At 34.3% G+C, this 17,290-nt stretch overlaps 1 protein-coding gene across 1 annotated transcript in view; it reads left to right on the plus strand.

Moving 5' to 3' along the window:
• The window catches only part of LOC132758506 (uncharacterized), a 98,134-nt gene extending 86,763 nt beyond the window's left edge, over positions 1-11,371 (plus strand). The window contains exon 10 of the mRNA XM_060750188.1: positions 7,830-11,371. Within this exon, the coding sequence (XP_060606171.1) occupies positions 7,830-7,994 (165 nt within the window). The 3' untranslated portion in view covers positions 7,995-11,371. The remainder of the gene's footprint in view (positions 1-7,829) is intronic.
• The last annotated feature ends 5,919 nt before the right edge of the window (positions 11,372-17,290 follow it).

The following is a 17,290-nucleotide window of genomic DNA, read 5'->3' on the forward strand; positions in this document are numbered from 1 at the left end:
AAATTAGCCCCGCCTCGGGGGTCATAAGTTTTCCTTATATGTATATAGTAAAAACTTAAAAAATCATCTTCTCTAAATTGACAAAGGCTTGAGGTAAGATATTTTGCATGAAACATTGTGTAGTGAACCTCTAGCAAGATTGTACAAATTAAAGCCCTGCGGTCGAAAAAGGCCCCACCCCCGGGGGTCATTGATTTTCACTATGTTCAAATAGTAAAAAATTAAAACATCTTCTTGTCTGAAGGTACAAGGCTTAGAGCTTTGATATTTGGTATATAATATCATCTATTTGTCCTCTACTAAAGCTGTTCAAAATATGCCCCTAGTGTTAAAATTGCCCTGCCCCAGAGGCGATAGTTTTCCTTATATGTATAAAGTAAAAACTTGAAAAATTGCCTTCTCTGAATTGACAAAGGCTAGAGGTTAAATATTTACATGAGACTTTGCGAAGTGAACCTCTACCAAGATTGTTCAAATTATAGCCCTAGGGTCAAAATTGGCTCCGCCTCGGGGGTCATTGATTTTCATTATGTACATATAGTAAAAGAATAAAAAAAAATTTGTCTGAAAGTACAAGGCATAGAGCTTTGATGTTTGCTATATAATATTATCTATAGGTCTTCCACCAAAGTTGTTCAAATTTTTCCCCTGGTGTCAAAATTGGCCCTGCCCGGGGGCATTGACTCTCATTATGTACACATAGTAAAAACAGAAACTAAAACAAATGTTTTCTGAATTGGAGAAAGCTAGAGCTTAGATAATTGACATGAAATATTGTTTGGTGGACCTGTATCAAGATTGTTTTGAATTAAAATTTTGACTTGCCCAAGGGGACATTGACCTACTTTCTTGTCCCTTGATGTACAGCAATGAAATTTGAACCATGTGCACAGATTAAGATGTAAAGTGAACTTTGATATCAGCTGACCTAGATTTTGACAGAGTGTCTTACTGTGTTGTCCTTTGTAGTCATGAAATTAAGGCTGTGTGAAATATGAAATTCATCACAAAATTCACTAGATTCAACTGCATGGATATATTCCTACTCTGATCTTTTATTTCAATAACAATAGATTTTAATCACTAATCTGATAATAAGAATTAGATAAGTCAGGGATCTATGCATTATGACAATCTTCAATTGTATAGAAACAAAAATTAATCTGTTCCTACACTTCTATTAAGTGTTGTCTTAATGCGGTGGCATAGCATTTTCCACAAATACAATCATGTTCATTTTGTTGAAGTTTTAAAAGTTAAATCATCAATGCCATCATTTTATTTATCTAAAACTATTCTTATAATTTCTAAAACACTTTTACAACTCGTCTATTTATGCTCCCCGAAAAATTTCGAGGGAGCATATAGTCGTCGGGTTGTCCGTCAGTCTGTCCGTCCGTACGTACGTGCCAAATTCGTGTCCTGCCCATAACTTTGTTATTTGAAGTCGGATTTTAAAATTATTTCTCAGAAATGATCACCATATTGAGACGACGTGTCGCGCGCACGATTGGGTCGCTACCTTGAAGGTCAAGGTCACAGCATGACCTTGCAGTAAAATCGTGTCCAGTCCATAACTTCATTATTTGAAGTCGGATTTTAAAACTATTTCACAGAAATGATCACCATATTGGGACGGCGTGTCGTGCGCAACATTTGGGTCGCTACCTTGAAGGTCAAGGTCACAACATGACCTTGCAGCAAAATCGTGTCCGGCCCATAACTGTTATTTGAAGTCGGATTTTAAAACTATTTTACAAAAATGATCACCATATTGAGACGCATGTCGCGAGCAACATTTGGATTGGTACCTTGAAGGTCAAGGTCACAGCATGACCTTGCAGCAAAATCGTGTCCGGCCCATAACATCGTTATTTGAAGTTGGATTTTAAAACTATTTCGCAGAAATGATCATCATATTGAGACGAAGTGTCATGCTCAACATTTGGGTCGCTACCTTAAAGGTCAAGGTCACACACAGCATGACCTTGCAGCAAAATGTTGTCCGGCCCATAACTTCGTTACTTGAAGTCGGATATTATAATTATTTCAAAAAGATGATCACCATATTGAATCGACTTGTTGCATGCAACATTTTGGTTCAAAGTCACAGCATGACCTTGCAGCAAAATTGTGTCCGGTCCATAACTTCGTTATTTGAAGTCGGATTTTACAACTATTTCACAGAAATGATGACCATATTGAGACGATGTGTCGCGCGCAACATTTAGGTCGCTACCTTGAAGGTCAAGGTCACTGTATGACCTTGCAGGAAAATCGTATCAAGCCCATAACTTCGTTATTTGAAGTCGGATTTTACAACTATTTCACAGAAATGATCACCATATTGAGACAATGTGTGGCGCACAACGCTTGGGTTGATTTTACACTTTGAACTTTGTCTGTGACATAAGTCTGACACTTCAAGAGGTATATCTTCCTGAGTCCAAAACCTAATTCGGGGAGCATCACCCAGTTCAACCGGCTCTCTTGTTTAATTCTGAAAGATGGTGAGGAAGAAATGAATTGTGCAACACTGGCCATCTAGCATAGGCCTTAGCAGTATATAGAACTGGTGTTGAAACCAAAATGCCCGAATAAAGTACTAGCAATCACCACACAGCATAATGCAGTATGTCGCTCTCATACCCACGTTATTAACAGAAAATTTATCTGCAGGGGATTTTATCCTAGGTAGCAATTTTATTGAGGGGATTTTTTTCCACTTCAAAATTTCACGCATGAAGGGGATTATAATGTCCACCCATGGAGGGGATTATGTCCAGATATGCAAAAATACATGTAGAGGATTTTGTCTGAAGGGGATTTTGTCTGACATTTATCTACCACATTAATACGATGTGTCGCGTCCAAGAATTACGTCTCTTCCTCAAAGGTCAATGTCACACTATCATTTTGAAGTTTCACATTATCCCAATGAGAGATAATAGCTACACATATTCGTGTCCGGACTGTTACTTTGTCATGCATTGAATGATTTTAAAATAACTAGGCCTAAATGTCTGCCACATCAAGACGATGTGTAGCGTCCAAGAATTACGTCTCTACCTCAAAGGTCAAGGTCACACTATCAATTTGAAGTTTCACATTATCGCAATTAGAGAAAATAGGTACACATATTCGTGTCAGGACGGTACCTTTGTCATGCATTGAAAGATTTTAGAATTACTAGGCATAAAGGTCTACCACATCAAGATTATGTGTTGTGTCCAAGAATTACGTCCCTACCTCAAAGGTCAAGGTCACACTATCAATTTGAATTTCACATTATCGCAATTAGAGAAAATAGGTACACATATTCGTGTCAGGACGGTACCTTTGTCATGCATTGAATGATTTTAGAATTACTAGGCATAAAGGTCTACCACATCAAGAGTATGTGTTGTGTCCAAGAATTACGTCTGCCTGAAAGGTCAAGGTCACACTAACATTTTGAAGCTTCTCATTATCACAATTAGAATTAATAGGTACACAAAATTGTGTCCGGGCTGTAACTTTGTCATGCATGGAAGGATTTTAAATAACTTGGCATAAATGTTTATAACATCAAGAAGATGTGTCTCGTCCAAGAATCACGTCCCTACCTTAAAGGTCAAGGTCACACTTTCATTTTGAAGTTCACTTTATCACAATTAGAGTTAATAGGTACACACATTCGTGTCCGGGCTGTAAATTTGTCATGCATCGAAGGATTTTAAAAATATCTAGGCATGAATATCTACCACATCAAGACGATGTATCGCGACAAAGACCCATGTCCCTACCTTCAAGGTCAATGTCACACTTATAGTTTGAAGGTACTCGTTCTCTCAAGAAGGGTTTGAAGAGACACATTCATGTCCAGACTGTTTTTTTGTCATGCATGGAAGGATTTTAAAATAACTTGGCACAAATCTCTACCACATCAAGACAATGTGTCGTGGCTAAGGCTTATGTCCGTCTGTCCTTGTGTCCCCACTTACACAACAATCGTGTCCAGACTGTAACTTTGTCATGTATTTAGGGATTTTGAAATAATTTGGCACAAATGTCTATCTCATAACAGCATTTTGTCGCGTCCAGGGACTACGTCCCTTCTTCAAAGGTCAAGGTCACACTTATATTTTGAAGGTTCATGGTATCACAACTAGAGATTATTTTCCTTTTTTGTATATAGTAAAAACTTCAAAAATCCTCTTTAAAAAACTAAAATAGCTAGAGCTTAGATATTAAGCATTAAACATCTTCTAGTGGGTGTCTACACAGTCTGTTCAAATAAAAGCCCTGAGGTAAAAATTGGCCCCGCCCCAATGGGGTCATTGTTTTTTCCTTAATGTATATAGTAAAAACTTTAAAAAATCCTCTTTTAAAAAACCCAAAGAGCTAGAGCTATTTAGCATGAAACATTTTCTAATGGGTGTCTTCCATGTTTGTTCAAATAAGGGCCTTTGGATTAAAATTGGCCCCTGGGGGTCTTTGATTTTCCTTATATGTTTATAGTAAAAACTTCTTATAAAAAACTCAAAGAGCTAGAATTTAGATACTAGGCATGAAATATCATCTAGTGAGTGTCTACCATGTTTGTTCAAATAAAAACCCTGGGATCAAAATTGGCCCTTCCCGGGGGAGGGGGGGGTTCATTGTTTTTCCCAATATGTATATAGTAAAATCTTAAAAAATCTTATAAAAACCCCAAAGAGCTGGGCAGCGTTTTACTAACATTGCGTAAGTTTTTCCTTTAGTATTTTCATAACTTTACGCTTACATTTAAACTTACGTAAATCGTAATTCTGTTTCACAAAACTTTCGTAGATTTTTTCTTAAACTTACGTTAAAAAGTGCGTAACTTTTTAAGAATAAGTCAATAAGGAGGCGTTTTGGTAATATTTAATGACCGCAAAACATTTTTAAGATGGCTAAACTGGAATTTGGTAGTCCGTCTACGGACACTTAGGAATGTTGCTGAGCAATTTGTATTGTGCCAACGGCCATCAATCACACAGGGGTTTCTCTTGATTTTAATTAAATATATTTATAGAGTAGCAAGGAAAATTTCATATGATCCATCATTTTAGATGGTTATTTAGATGGTTTTTGTTTGAATGTGAAAAAACCTGTAATGTCCGCAAGTGAAAATGAGGATTTTTGTAATATAAAACACTTAATAACTGATTTAAAATACTTTGGGTCGTGGTCACCAACGACTTAGGGCGGTAAGGGGTACCAGTATATTTTTTTGGGAGGAAGATATTAATTAAAAGACTTTCCTCTGTCAGCTGATAATATTAATATAATTATTCGTACATGTTAATATAATTATTCGTATATGTTTTTTATCTACTAAAATTTCATTTCTAATTAGTCCGTAAAGCCATATTACCCTTTCCTTACTTAGACTTTGCTTTTCTAGAGGCGCTTTCACCATTAAAATATATAATCAGTCACGTCCGTCTCCAAACGTATCGATTTTCTTCTCTGCTTTCATTCAAAGATGATATCAGTCATACTAACCTAAGTTTTAAGTCAAATTTTAAGCGTATCTTTAAGTAAAAACTTAAGAAATTCTTACTTACGCAAATTTTTAGTGAAACGCCTTTACGTAAAAAAATCAGACATAAGGAAAAACTTACGCAAATCTTAGGCGTAAGTACGTTAGTTAAACGCTCCCCAGGAGCTAAAATATTTTTCACGAAACATCTTCTAATGGGATGTCTACCAAGTTTGTTAAAATTAAAACCCCTGGTTTAAACAGATTTGGAGATCTTGCAATTTCCAGGATATTTGGATAACAACCGTAGCCACTAAAGAGTTAACAAGATTTTCTATATTTAACTCCTGTGACCTTGTTTTTCATCAGAGATGACCCATGTTTGAACTCATTGGAGCTAACCCATTTCAGACTCAAACTCATTTAAGTAGACAAGCATCCTGGCCAAGTTTGATGACAATTGAGTAAAAAATGTGTCCACCAGAGTGTCAACAAGATTTTTCCATATTTTGGCATTGTGACCTAGTTTTTGACCCCAGGTGACCCTATTCATACTTGACATTGAAATCATCAAAACAAACTTGCAGACCAATGTCCAGGATATTTGGATTTTTGGAATAAAATATTTTCATGAAATTTGGTGTAAAGCAAGTTTTATTAAGACCTCACTTAAAATTAGGCCTATTAGGGTCAAGGCACTGTTATTAAAAATTGAAAATTGGTTTCCGGTCAGTAACTAGAGTTTGAAATGAAATATTTCAATGAAACTTGGTATATAGCAAGCTATTATGAATACCTTACTTGGGATGGCTTTTGAGCCCCATAGGATCAAGGTCACTGTTATTAAAAGTAGAAAATCAGTTTTCAGTCAATAACTAGAGTTTGGATTGAGATATTTCAAAGCAACATGGTATAGTTAGCTTAATGAAGATCTTGACAAGTATTGCTTTGGGCCCCTTAAGGTCAATGGCAGTTATTAAAAATAGAAAATCATTTTCAGGTCAATAACTAGAGTTGGGAAACAGATATATCAGTGAAACTTGGTGTAAAGTAAGCTTTGTGAAGATCTTTTTGGGATTGCTTTTGGGTCTCAATGCATTTAAGGCATTGTCTGGTAGACCAAATTGTTCAAATTATAGCCCTTGGGTCAAAATTGGCCCCAGCACGGGGGTCATTGATTTTGACTATGTACAAATAGTAAAAACTTAAAAAATCTGCTTGTCTGAAGGTTACAAGGGTTATAGCTTTGAATTTTTTCACCTTAATGCAATAACTGATTAACTGCTTTTAAATTAAGAAGGACTTATTCTGTTATTGCACTAAGGCGAGGATTTGTTATATAATATCATCTTAAGGTCCTCTACCAAAGTTGTTCAAATTATGCCCTGGTGTAAAAATTGACTCTGTCGCAGGGGTAATAGGTTTTCCTTTTATGTATATAGTAAAAACCTAAAAAACTTCTTCTCTGATTTGACAAAGGCTAGATGTTAGTTTTTTGGCATGTAACATTGCGTAGGGGACCTCTACCTAGGTTGTTCAAATTATAGCCCATTGGGTCAAAATTGGCCCGCCCAGGGTCATTGATTTTCATTATTGGCATATAAAACAGAAACTAAAACAAATGTTTTCTGAATAAGGGAAGCTAGAGCTTAGATATATTAGATGTTGGACCTGTATCAAGATTGTTTGAGTAAAAAATTTGCCCTGCACAAGTGGACCTATTTTCTTTTCTTTTGATGCAATGCAATTTTGATCATGTTCACAGTTTGACCGGACATATATTTTGAGATGTGACTATTTCTTGTCATTTTATGTACAACTATGAGATTTGAACCATTCGTGCAGTTTTCGTTGTTAAATTGAATTAGATTTTGATGATGTGACATACTTTCTGTCCTTTCATGTACAGTCATAAATTAAGGCCAGGTGAAATATGACCACCAAATTCACTAGACTCAACTACATTATGACAAAGTTCAATTGTATAGAAACAAACAAAAAAACTTTTCTGTTCCTACTCTACTATTTAGTGTTGTATTATATATGCGATGGCATAGTATTTTTCACAAATGCAGTCTTGTTTTAAAATTCAAAAGGACATAATTCCACTAAAAAATGAAGAATATTCACCATGGCACTTGAGGCAAAAGTTCTGTTAAACATCAAAGATGAAAACCTAGTTTCGTCACATACTGTGATGTTCCTTGTTGCCTGAAAAATAATAAAATATAACTTATTGGTAAAGGATATCAATTAAATAACGTTTTCTAATTCATTTGATAGTTTGTAATGAGAGATCCATATTGGCTTTTTTTCATGCTGCAAGGTACTTTTTTTACAGAGGAACAAGGATGGATTGATATATGCTGACTTGGCATTTAATGACCAGCCAAAGGGACAGAAAAAGCTTGTTATTCATGGCTTAGATGACATGACAGAATATGTTGAAGTGGATTTTACTAAAAGAGCAGACCCTTTGCCTGATAGTGATGAGGAAAATAAATAATAATACGGAGCTTTTATGTTTGAATGGTGAAGATTTAACTTTGTATAAACAATGTCTTCATTTTTTTCTGTATCATTGCCTCTCTACAAATTTTTGTCGGTATATTTATGCATGTTTTCTTTTGCAAAGATACTTTTAATAATGATTGCAAAATAGATTCGATTTAAAAGTGGCATATGCACTTATATTAATAATAAGGATGCTTTAAAGCTGTATGCTTCCCACTACAAGCTTTTTTTATTCATTCATATATTGTTTTTTTAGTAAAAGTTTTTATGTTAAAGCAGCACGCCTCCAGATTAATGCTTATTTTCATACAAATTTTGAATATGAAATTAAATTTATATTATTTATAGTAACCAAAAGGAATAATTTACACATTATCATTGTCATTTACAACTCCATTTCTTACACAAAAATGTCAAGTATGCAAAAAATGCCCATACTGCATTAGTAACGCAGTAGAAATATAGTTACGCATAATGATAAATTCACTATATATCGCTCATAACGTAATTATAACTTGAATCTTGAATCTTTCTACTTTGCATAAAATCTTAGTACGTTTGTCACAAGTTTGGTAAATGGAAATATTTTTGCTCATCTGGAGGCATGCTTCTTTAAATTAAGTGATTAAGTTAGTCATTTACATTCCACAGATTTTTCTTAAAATTTTCAAAATATGATAAAATATTTTTTTGGTACATGTATTAACAAGGTTTTTTCCCCTCACATTGATAGATTGGAGGGTATATTGTTTTTGTTTGTCAAAAAAGTAACTTCGAATGAAACAACTCAGATGCATGCACCTTTATGAGCTCTTCTGACTGGCCAACATAGAAGTCACAAGTCCAAAGTTCAAGGCTACCATGACTCCAAAAAGACAGTACTAATACTTGATAATAAAGTAAATGTGCTTCTATCCACAGCATTGTTACTAAAATTGTGTATGCACTGTCATGAGCTATGCTGACCAGACCAATTTAAAGGTTGCGGTCTTCTTGACCTCCAAAAAATAAATATTTACTGAGGCCATAAAACAAGCCTTTCCATCCATAGCCTTCAAACACAGACTTATGACCTTGATCTGCATTACCGGAAAGACCAACTCAGAAAATAATTGGTCAGGGTCATGTGGTCTCAAATAGCCAATTTTTACTTTGGCAATAAAATAAAATATGCATGCTTCCAATGAATTCCAACCTCACATGTTTATGCATCTTCATGTGCTATATCCATTGGACCAACTAAGAGATCAAAGGTGTAGGTCACCATAACCCATTACAGCAAATATTAAATTTGCAAATTAAAGTTCTTTCTTACTACAAGTGTATGAATTTCCTTTTTTTAATTATTAAAATTAATTATGTTTCCCAAGAAAATTGTATAAGGCATATTATGTCTCAAAATGCTATAATTATTTTTGTCTCAGAAACTCTCAATTATTGGTATTTTGTTACAGTTTCCAAAAAAAACAACAACAAAAAAAACAACTCATTTGTCACATAATTGAACTATCATTGCCTTTTTTGCTCTGTTGACGATTTGTATAGTTATAGTAAAGTACTTTTGATTTTTTTTATTTAAGTCAAAATACTACTTTGTTTCCTTTTTGCTACCTTTACGACACATAACTACACATTCAGCACTCGTGTCTTTAGCTGTTAAATATCTTAAATGCTGTAAATGAACTATTATTAACATTAAGATTATTTTATATGTTTGACATTTCTAAAGACTTTGATTAACATATAGTTTCAAGGCATAAAATACCTTTAAGTATTACACATAACAGAACTTTGAATCATTGAATATATTATTTTTTTGATGTACATATTAAGTTGTTTTTTCAACAGTTTATCTTTGTTTTAATCTGTCAAAGGAAGTAAAATTCCATATATTTTAGCTAAAATGCTAGTCCTACAATAATAGTTTAAATGACAAAGGAATTATATTTTATTGTTTTGTAACACCTGAGGTTTGCAAAAATCATCTTTTCTGTTTCGATATCATGTAACCTAAACTGTGATAGTGCAATGAAAAACCAAACAAAAATGATTTATCTTTATATAGTTTATTTTTTATATGCTATAATCAGAGAATGTTTACTTTGATAATTTAGCTTTACCCTGCTTGAAACAAAAGCATTTGCCACAAGTATAGGCCTGTAGTCTGACACAGCTGTATATACTATTGGCTTCTTGATATCCCCAAATTTATATTGAACTGTTTCCAAATAAGGAAATTTGACAAGTGCATTTTCATAATTCAGCAGGTTAAAGCTAATTTTTGTGCCATTTTTAACTCACCTGTCACAAAGTTACAAGGTGAGCTTTTGTGATCATAATTCGTCCAGAATCTGTCCGTTGTCCGTCTGTAAACATTTAACTTTAAAACAACATCTCCTCATAAACCACTAAGCCAATTTCATCTAAACTTCGCAGGAATGTTCCTTTGATGATAACCTTTAAAAATTGTTCGAAGAATTTAATTCTATGCAGAACTCAACCATGGAAACCGGAAGAAAAAACTAAAAATTATTCCTTTAAAAAACCCATAGAGCCTGAGCTTAGATTTTTGGCATGAAACATTTTCTAGTGAGTATCTACCACGTTTGTTTAAATAAAAGCCCTTGGGTCAAAAATGGCCCCGCCCCGGGGGTCATTGATTCTCCTTATATGTTTATAATAAAAATTTAAATAGTAAGCATGAAACATCTTGTAATGGGTGTTTACCAAGTTTGTTAAAATAAAAGCCCTAGGGTCATAATTGGCCCTGCCCTTTGTGTCATTGATTTTTCGTATATGTATGTATATTAAACATGAAACATCTTAAAATGGGTGTCTACCAAGTTTGTTCAAATAAAATGCCACCCTGCCCGTGGTGTCATTGATTTTCCTTATATGTATATGGTAAAAACTTAAAAAATCTTCTCTTAAAAAACCTAAAGAGCTAGAGCTTAGATATTAAGCATTAAACTTGTTCTAGTCAGCAAGTTGTTGCTACTTCGCTTTTAGCGAACTTCGGTTATAACGAACGATATTTTAATGTCCCATTGAGTTCGTTATAACCGGAGTCGACTATATTTTCAAATGAGTGTCTATCAAGTTTGTTTAAATAAAAGTCCGTAGGTCAAAATTTGACCTCCCCGGGGGAAATTGATTTTTGCTTATATGTACACATCTTTTGAAATTGTTGTTTTCCCTAAGCAATAGCAACCAGTATTGTTTTTACACATGTTCTATTACAGATACTAATTTGAACTTTGTATATGAACTTTGTGTGTTTAAGATTAAGATTTTACATCTGCTTTTGTTTATAGTTTAAATATCACGGGGGAGAATCACGCCGTTCGTTACCCAAACAAACAAGATGGCGGATGCAGCCAAAAAGTAGGTTTTTCTCTTTTTTCTCTGAAATTCGTGATGTTCTAATGTAAAAGTACATATAACAACCTTCTCCACAATTTTCCTGGCACACAGGTTTTTATTTCATGATGTTTAGTCTCGCAATTCATCTGAAATGCGCGTCACCAGATTCGAAGCGAGAGAATTTTCCACCGGCTTGATCGTGGTAACGTACGGCTTTATCTCCAAAATTCACTGTTTCGTTTACATATATGTATATTAACTGAAACCACTGACTTTAAAAAGTTGTAATATTTTGTCAAGTAAGCAATCATGCCCATTCTGGCTAGATTTACTGCTGTAAATATTAATATCGGGGCATTTTCTGGAAATGATAACGTATGGCGCACAAAATATCAATGATAACGTACTGCGCATTTTTTTCTGATTATTTGATTTTCTATTTAATAGAAAAGTTATGTTTGTAAGACATAAGAGGATGTGAAGAACCAAATTAAGAAACTGAAATAAATGATATTAGCGTCCAGCTTTATTTGTCATCCAATGAAATTTCTTAAAAATTCTTTGTGTAAATTTTCTTAGAAGAACAAAAGCCGAAGATATATCAAAGTCCGTTCATAGCAGCCTTCTATTTTTCATAGTGCTTCATAGAACCGCGTTTGTGCAAATGGACAGGTAAAGTTAAAATTAATGAAGCCAAAATAAAGCTTGACACTAAGTATGTTTGTATTCATCCGTAGCTGTTGTACAGAAATAAGAAATATTCTCCGATCGCTATCGCTCCCTTCGAAGTTTCTAATTGCTGTTGAACAACACGGATGAACACTATAATATACTTTGTACACTAGTTTAAGAGTAGCGCAATAATTTTCAAAACCGTTCTTTCATAAAGATAATGACGTCATCTAAGCGCATGAGCGGTCTGGCATTAAAGGTTTCAGACGGGTTTTCCGGCATGGATAAAAAAAACATCGAAATCCAAATCCGATTTGAAACTTTATATTTAACACTAGAAATTAATAAGCAAATTCCAATGTCACTCTTTTATTGCTGATACCTGCAATACTTTTTTAAAGAAATTATTGTTTTTGTTAGGGCATTTGTGGGGAAAAAACGCCAGAATATGATATGTAATTGTTTTGATCAAATTATGACGTTCCCTTCATTTACAATTATGAAATCAGCAATTGATGCGAGTGGACCTTCATTTTTTTTTTTTTTGGGTCGTCAGACGAAACAAATAATGGTAGCGAAATTTTAGACTCTAATGCTGTTAATTGCAAATGCCGAAAGTAGTCCGCTTTTTTGAAGCGGTTACTTCCCTTTATATGTAACACTAAGGCCGAAAAATTCAGGGGAGATCACTGTCACTGCGTAAATATGGTCACATGACAGGCGCATTAATTTTCAAGCAAAATAATTCCCGAATGGTCGAAGATTTCTAATATTGTTTTATTTTTTATAGATATACATGCTTATAGTAAGCGCCATGATTATTTACACAAGTGTTAAACAACAGTTAGCGTCATTACAAACCCTAATTTAGAATAATATGCTTTTCTTCAGGATGTTAACATATAAATTCACCGTGGCCGAGGGGTTTGCGCGCTCGCTAAGGAAGCGAGAGGTCTTGATTTCAAATCCCAGTTAAAGCAACTCATTTTTTTTTCAAATTGGATTGAATATCATTGTTGCAATTATTCTTATAGCCAATCTACTACAATTAAAACGCTGGAAAGCAATGGTGGCACTATACGAAAACAAATTGTTTAATAATCTCACAACCTTCACCTTTCTGACATTCTGAGACCCAAACAAATTCAGCGCCTTCTGTGCTTTGATTTAGGATATGTGAATAAACATATGGTAATTGCGTTTATGTATTAAAAATCGATTAATATACAACAATTTGCATTAATGGTTCATGTATATAATGTATGTTTTTGTATGTATGTGTATGTGTGTATGTATATGTATATACAAGAGACCTATAAGTTAGTGGTTTAAAGATCAATTTGATATGAAAATGTTCATTATGTAACTATTTAAGAACATATTCTCAAAGAGAAACTATACACGTGTGTTCTAATTGGTATATTAACAACGGATATCTATTATGCCACCAGCTAGAAATATATTTATATCCGATGGTACAGCATTATTCAATTATGACCAACATTTTTTTTCAGATATCTATCATTTTCTACATAAAAATAATTAATTATCAGCTGATTGGACAAATGGAAATCCACCAAGTAGTAAAATGCGCCGTACATTATCATTGATATTTTGTGCGCCACACGTTATCATTTCCAGAAAATGCCCGATATTAATATTTACAGCAGTTAATCTAGCCAGAATGGGCATGATTGCTTACTTGACAACATATTACAACTTTTTAAAGTCAGTGGTTTCAGTTAATATACATATATGTAAAAAGAAACAGTGAATTTTTTAGAGAAAAAGCCGTACGTTACCACGATCAAACCGGTGGAAAATTCTCTCGCTTCGAATCTGGTGACGCGCATTTCAGATGAAGTACGGGACGAAACATCATGAAATAAAATCCTGTGTGCCCCTAGAACATCACAAATTTCAGAGAAAAAAGAGAAAAACCTACTTTTTGGCTGCATCCGCCATCTTGTTTGTTTGGGTAACGAACGGCGTGATTCTCCCCCTTGAATATTACCTGTCCCTTGTCATGGAGAGTTTGTATATTCAGGTCAGCGATTTCAGGGCCATCATGCCCCTCTTGTTTGTTATTTATGCATTTTATTAATTGTCTTAATGTTTTATTTATGCTATATTTATGAAAATCAAGACGTTCAATTTGCAAACAATCGTAGCTTTGATAAAACTTTGAACACCTTGATCATACAATTCATGAAATTTGTGAATCATTACCGCATGCATTTTCCAGACAATAGGCCACACTATGTAAGGATTGTGTCACTCATTCAGGGATCACTTCTTTATCGTCTGTCTGTCAAGACTACTCCTCAAAACTAGTGGTACAATTTCCAAACTTAACAGGAATGATCAGTACCAATTATAGTAGGGCATATTATTAGCATTTTCCCGATCAATGAATTTTGTGCTTCCCAAAGGATGAGCATAAAGTCGCCGCTTTGTCTGTCCATCTGGGTAACTCAGTAACAACATGAGGTATCAATATGAAACTTTGTAGGTAGATAAATCTCATTGGGTAGATGTGAGTGCCCAAGAACCGTACCTCTGTCTTGCCTAATTTTGGAGTAATTGCCCTTTGTTCATTGTTATACTTTGAACTTTGTCCGGGACATAACTCTGAAACTAAATGAGATATCATCATGAAACTTTGTAGGTAGATAGATCTCATTGGGTAGATGAGCAGTGCAAAGAACAGTAACTCTTTCTGTAGTTTTGAAATTATTGCACTTTGAACTTTGTCCAGGACATAACTCTGAAACTACAAGAGGTATACTTGCCTTTGTCCAAAACCTATTCTGGGAGCATCACCTGGTTCACCCGGTTCTTTTTGTCAGAGTGATTGAATGCTTTTTGTGCCTCCAATTTCTGGAGATGGAGGCAATTAGATTTCCCTTGTCCATCCTTCCACCAGTCTGTTCTCATTTTGTGTCGCACGTAGCTCTAAAAGTATTTGACCTAGAGTCATGAAACTTCACAGGAAAGTTGCTCAGCATGTGTTGTTGTACATCCGGGGTTTCACTTGTGTTTTTTTTTCTTTTTTGTAGTTATTGCCCTTGACTTAGTAAAAATTTGCAATTATCTTTTTTTCTGTTTTGTAGTTATTGCCCTTGACTTAGTAAAAATTTGCAATTATCAACTTGTGTCACACATAGCTCAAAAAAGTATTTGACCTACCGTCATGAAACTTTACAGGAATGTTGATAAGCATGAGTAGTTGTGCACCTGGGTATTTTCGTGTGGATTAGTATTGTATTTGTAGAGTAATTGCCCTTCACTTAGTAAAAAATATGCAATTTTCAACATGTATCGCATATAGCTCAAAAAAGTATTTGACCTAGAGTCATGAAACTTCACAGGAATGTTGCTCAGCATGTTAAGATGTGCACCTGGGGTTTCGCTTGTGGATTTATTATGTTCTGTCGCAGTTATAACCCTTGACTTAGGAAAAATTTGCAACTTTCAACTTGTGTCGCACATAGTTCCAAACGTATTCATGAAACTTTACAGGAATGTTAATCAGTATGCGAAGGTTTGGCTTGTGATTTTAATTTTTTTGTCGTTCGTAGCACAAAAATTATTTAACTAAAGTCATGAAACTAAATAGGAATGTTGGTCAGCATGTGTAGTTGTGCATCTGGGTTACTGCTTATGGGTGTATCCAGTATTTCTAGAGTTGTAGCCCTTGACTTAGTAAAGAACCGTTTCATTATGTTGTATTATTTTTTGCTTGAGTTAGAATCAACCATCTTAACAAGTATAATAATGAACATCACTGTGAAGCTATGCACATGGGGTTTTGCATGTGGATTTTTTTCAGTTTTGATATAGTTATAACCCTTGATTTAGTATAAATTTTCAATTTTTAACTTGTTTATGCACAACTCAAAAAGTATTTGATTTGTAGGCCTGAAATATTACAAGAATGTTGGTGAGCAGGTGTACTTATGCACCTTTGGGTTTGCTTGTGAATATTTGTAAAGTTCTTGCCCTTAACTTCGTGAAAGATTTTTAGTTTAGTTTTCAACTTGTGGCTCATGTAGCCCAAAAAATATTAGACCTATAGTCATAAGATTGACAAAATAGTGGATTGCTGGGGACCCCATGTCCTATGGACACATTTCTAGTTATTTTTAAAGTTTTTCAGGAATACTTTCTTTGACAACTAATACGATGTGAATGATCAGAACCGCAAGTGCCTATGCATTTTTAACAGATTTTTCATTTATTTTGGCCCAGATATGGTCTTCAAAAAAGCGTTTTGGTCCATGTTTTTTACAGCCCATATATGGAAAAACCATGTAAACACTACAAATGTAATATTTCAGCCCAAAATTACTAAAAAAAAATTTTAGATTTAGATGTTTTCTAGCTTTAGTTGACATATGAGTCATCTGGAATCAGAAGCTAGGAGACAGCCTATAAAATCTAAAAACTTACTTTAAATTTGCACTTTTTCAGGTGCAATTATGAACAATAATAGTTTGTCAGTTTAAGATTATGATATTTTATCTGCTTTTCATTCATTGCACACAATATATTTATTAAGAGCTTTAATAACAAGGTTTGCAAGATAAGGGACATCATGATTTTCTTGTTCATCCTAAAAACCACGGCCTATTGTCAAAACACAAGGTTATGGAAAAGTTATGAAAGATGTATTGTGCTGAGTTTTTAATTTTCTATGACAAGTTATCTGTTGTCAGTTCCCATTTTTAGCTCATCTGTCACTTTGTGACAGGATGAGCTTATGTGATCGCTTTTCGTCCGGCGTCCGTCCGGCGTAAACTTTTACTTTAAAAGACATCTCCTCATAAACATAAACCACTAAGCCAATTTCATCCAAACTTCACAGGAATGTTCCTTTGGTGGTCACATTTGAAAATTGTTCAAAGAATTTAATTCCATGCAGAACTCTGGTTGCCATGGCAACCAAAAGAAAAAACTTTAAATATCTTCCTCTAAAAACCCCAAACAGTTAAAGCTAAGATATTTGGCATGAAACATCTTCTATTGAGTATCTACCAAGTTTGTTCAAATAAAACCCCTGGGGTCAAAATTGGTCCCGGCCCAGGGGTTCATTGATTTTCCCTATATGCATGTAGTAAAAACTTTAAAAATCTTTTTTTAAAAACCCAAAGAGCTAGAGCAAAGATATTAAACATGAAACATGTTCTAATGGATGTCTACCAAGTTTGTTCAAATAAGAGCCCTGGGGTCAAAATTTGCCCCGCCCCGGGG

Source organism: Ruditapes philippinarum, unplaced genomic scaffold (assembly GCF_026571515.1).
Source record: "Ruditapes philippinarum isolate M1 unplaced genomic scaffold, ASM2657151v2 ctg1729_1_1_1_1, whole genome shotgun sequence".
In the NCBI taxonomy this organism is placed as follows: domain Eukaryota; kingdom Metazoa; phylum Mollusca; class Bivalvia; order Venerida; family Veneridae; genus Ruditapes; species Ruditapes philippinarum.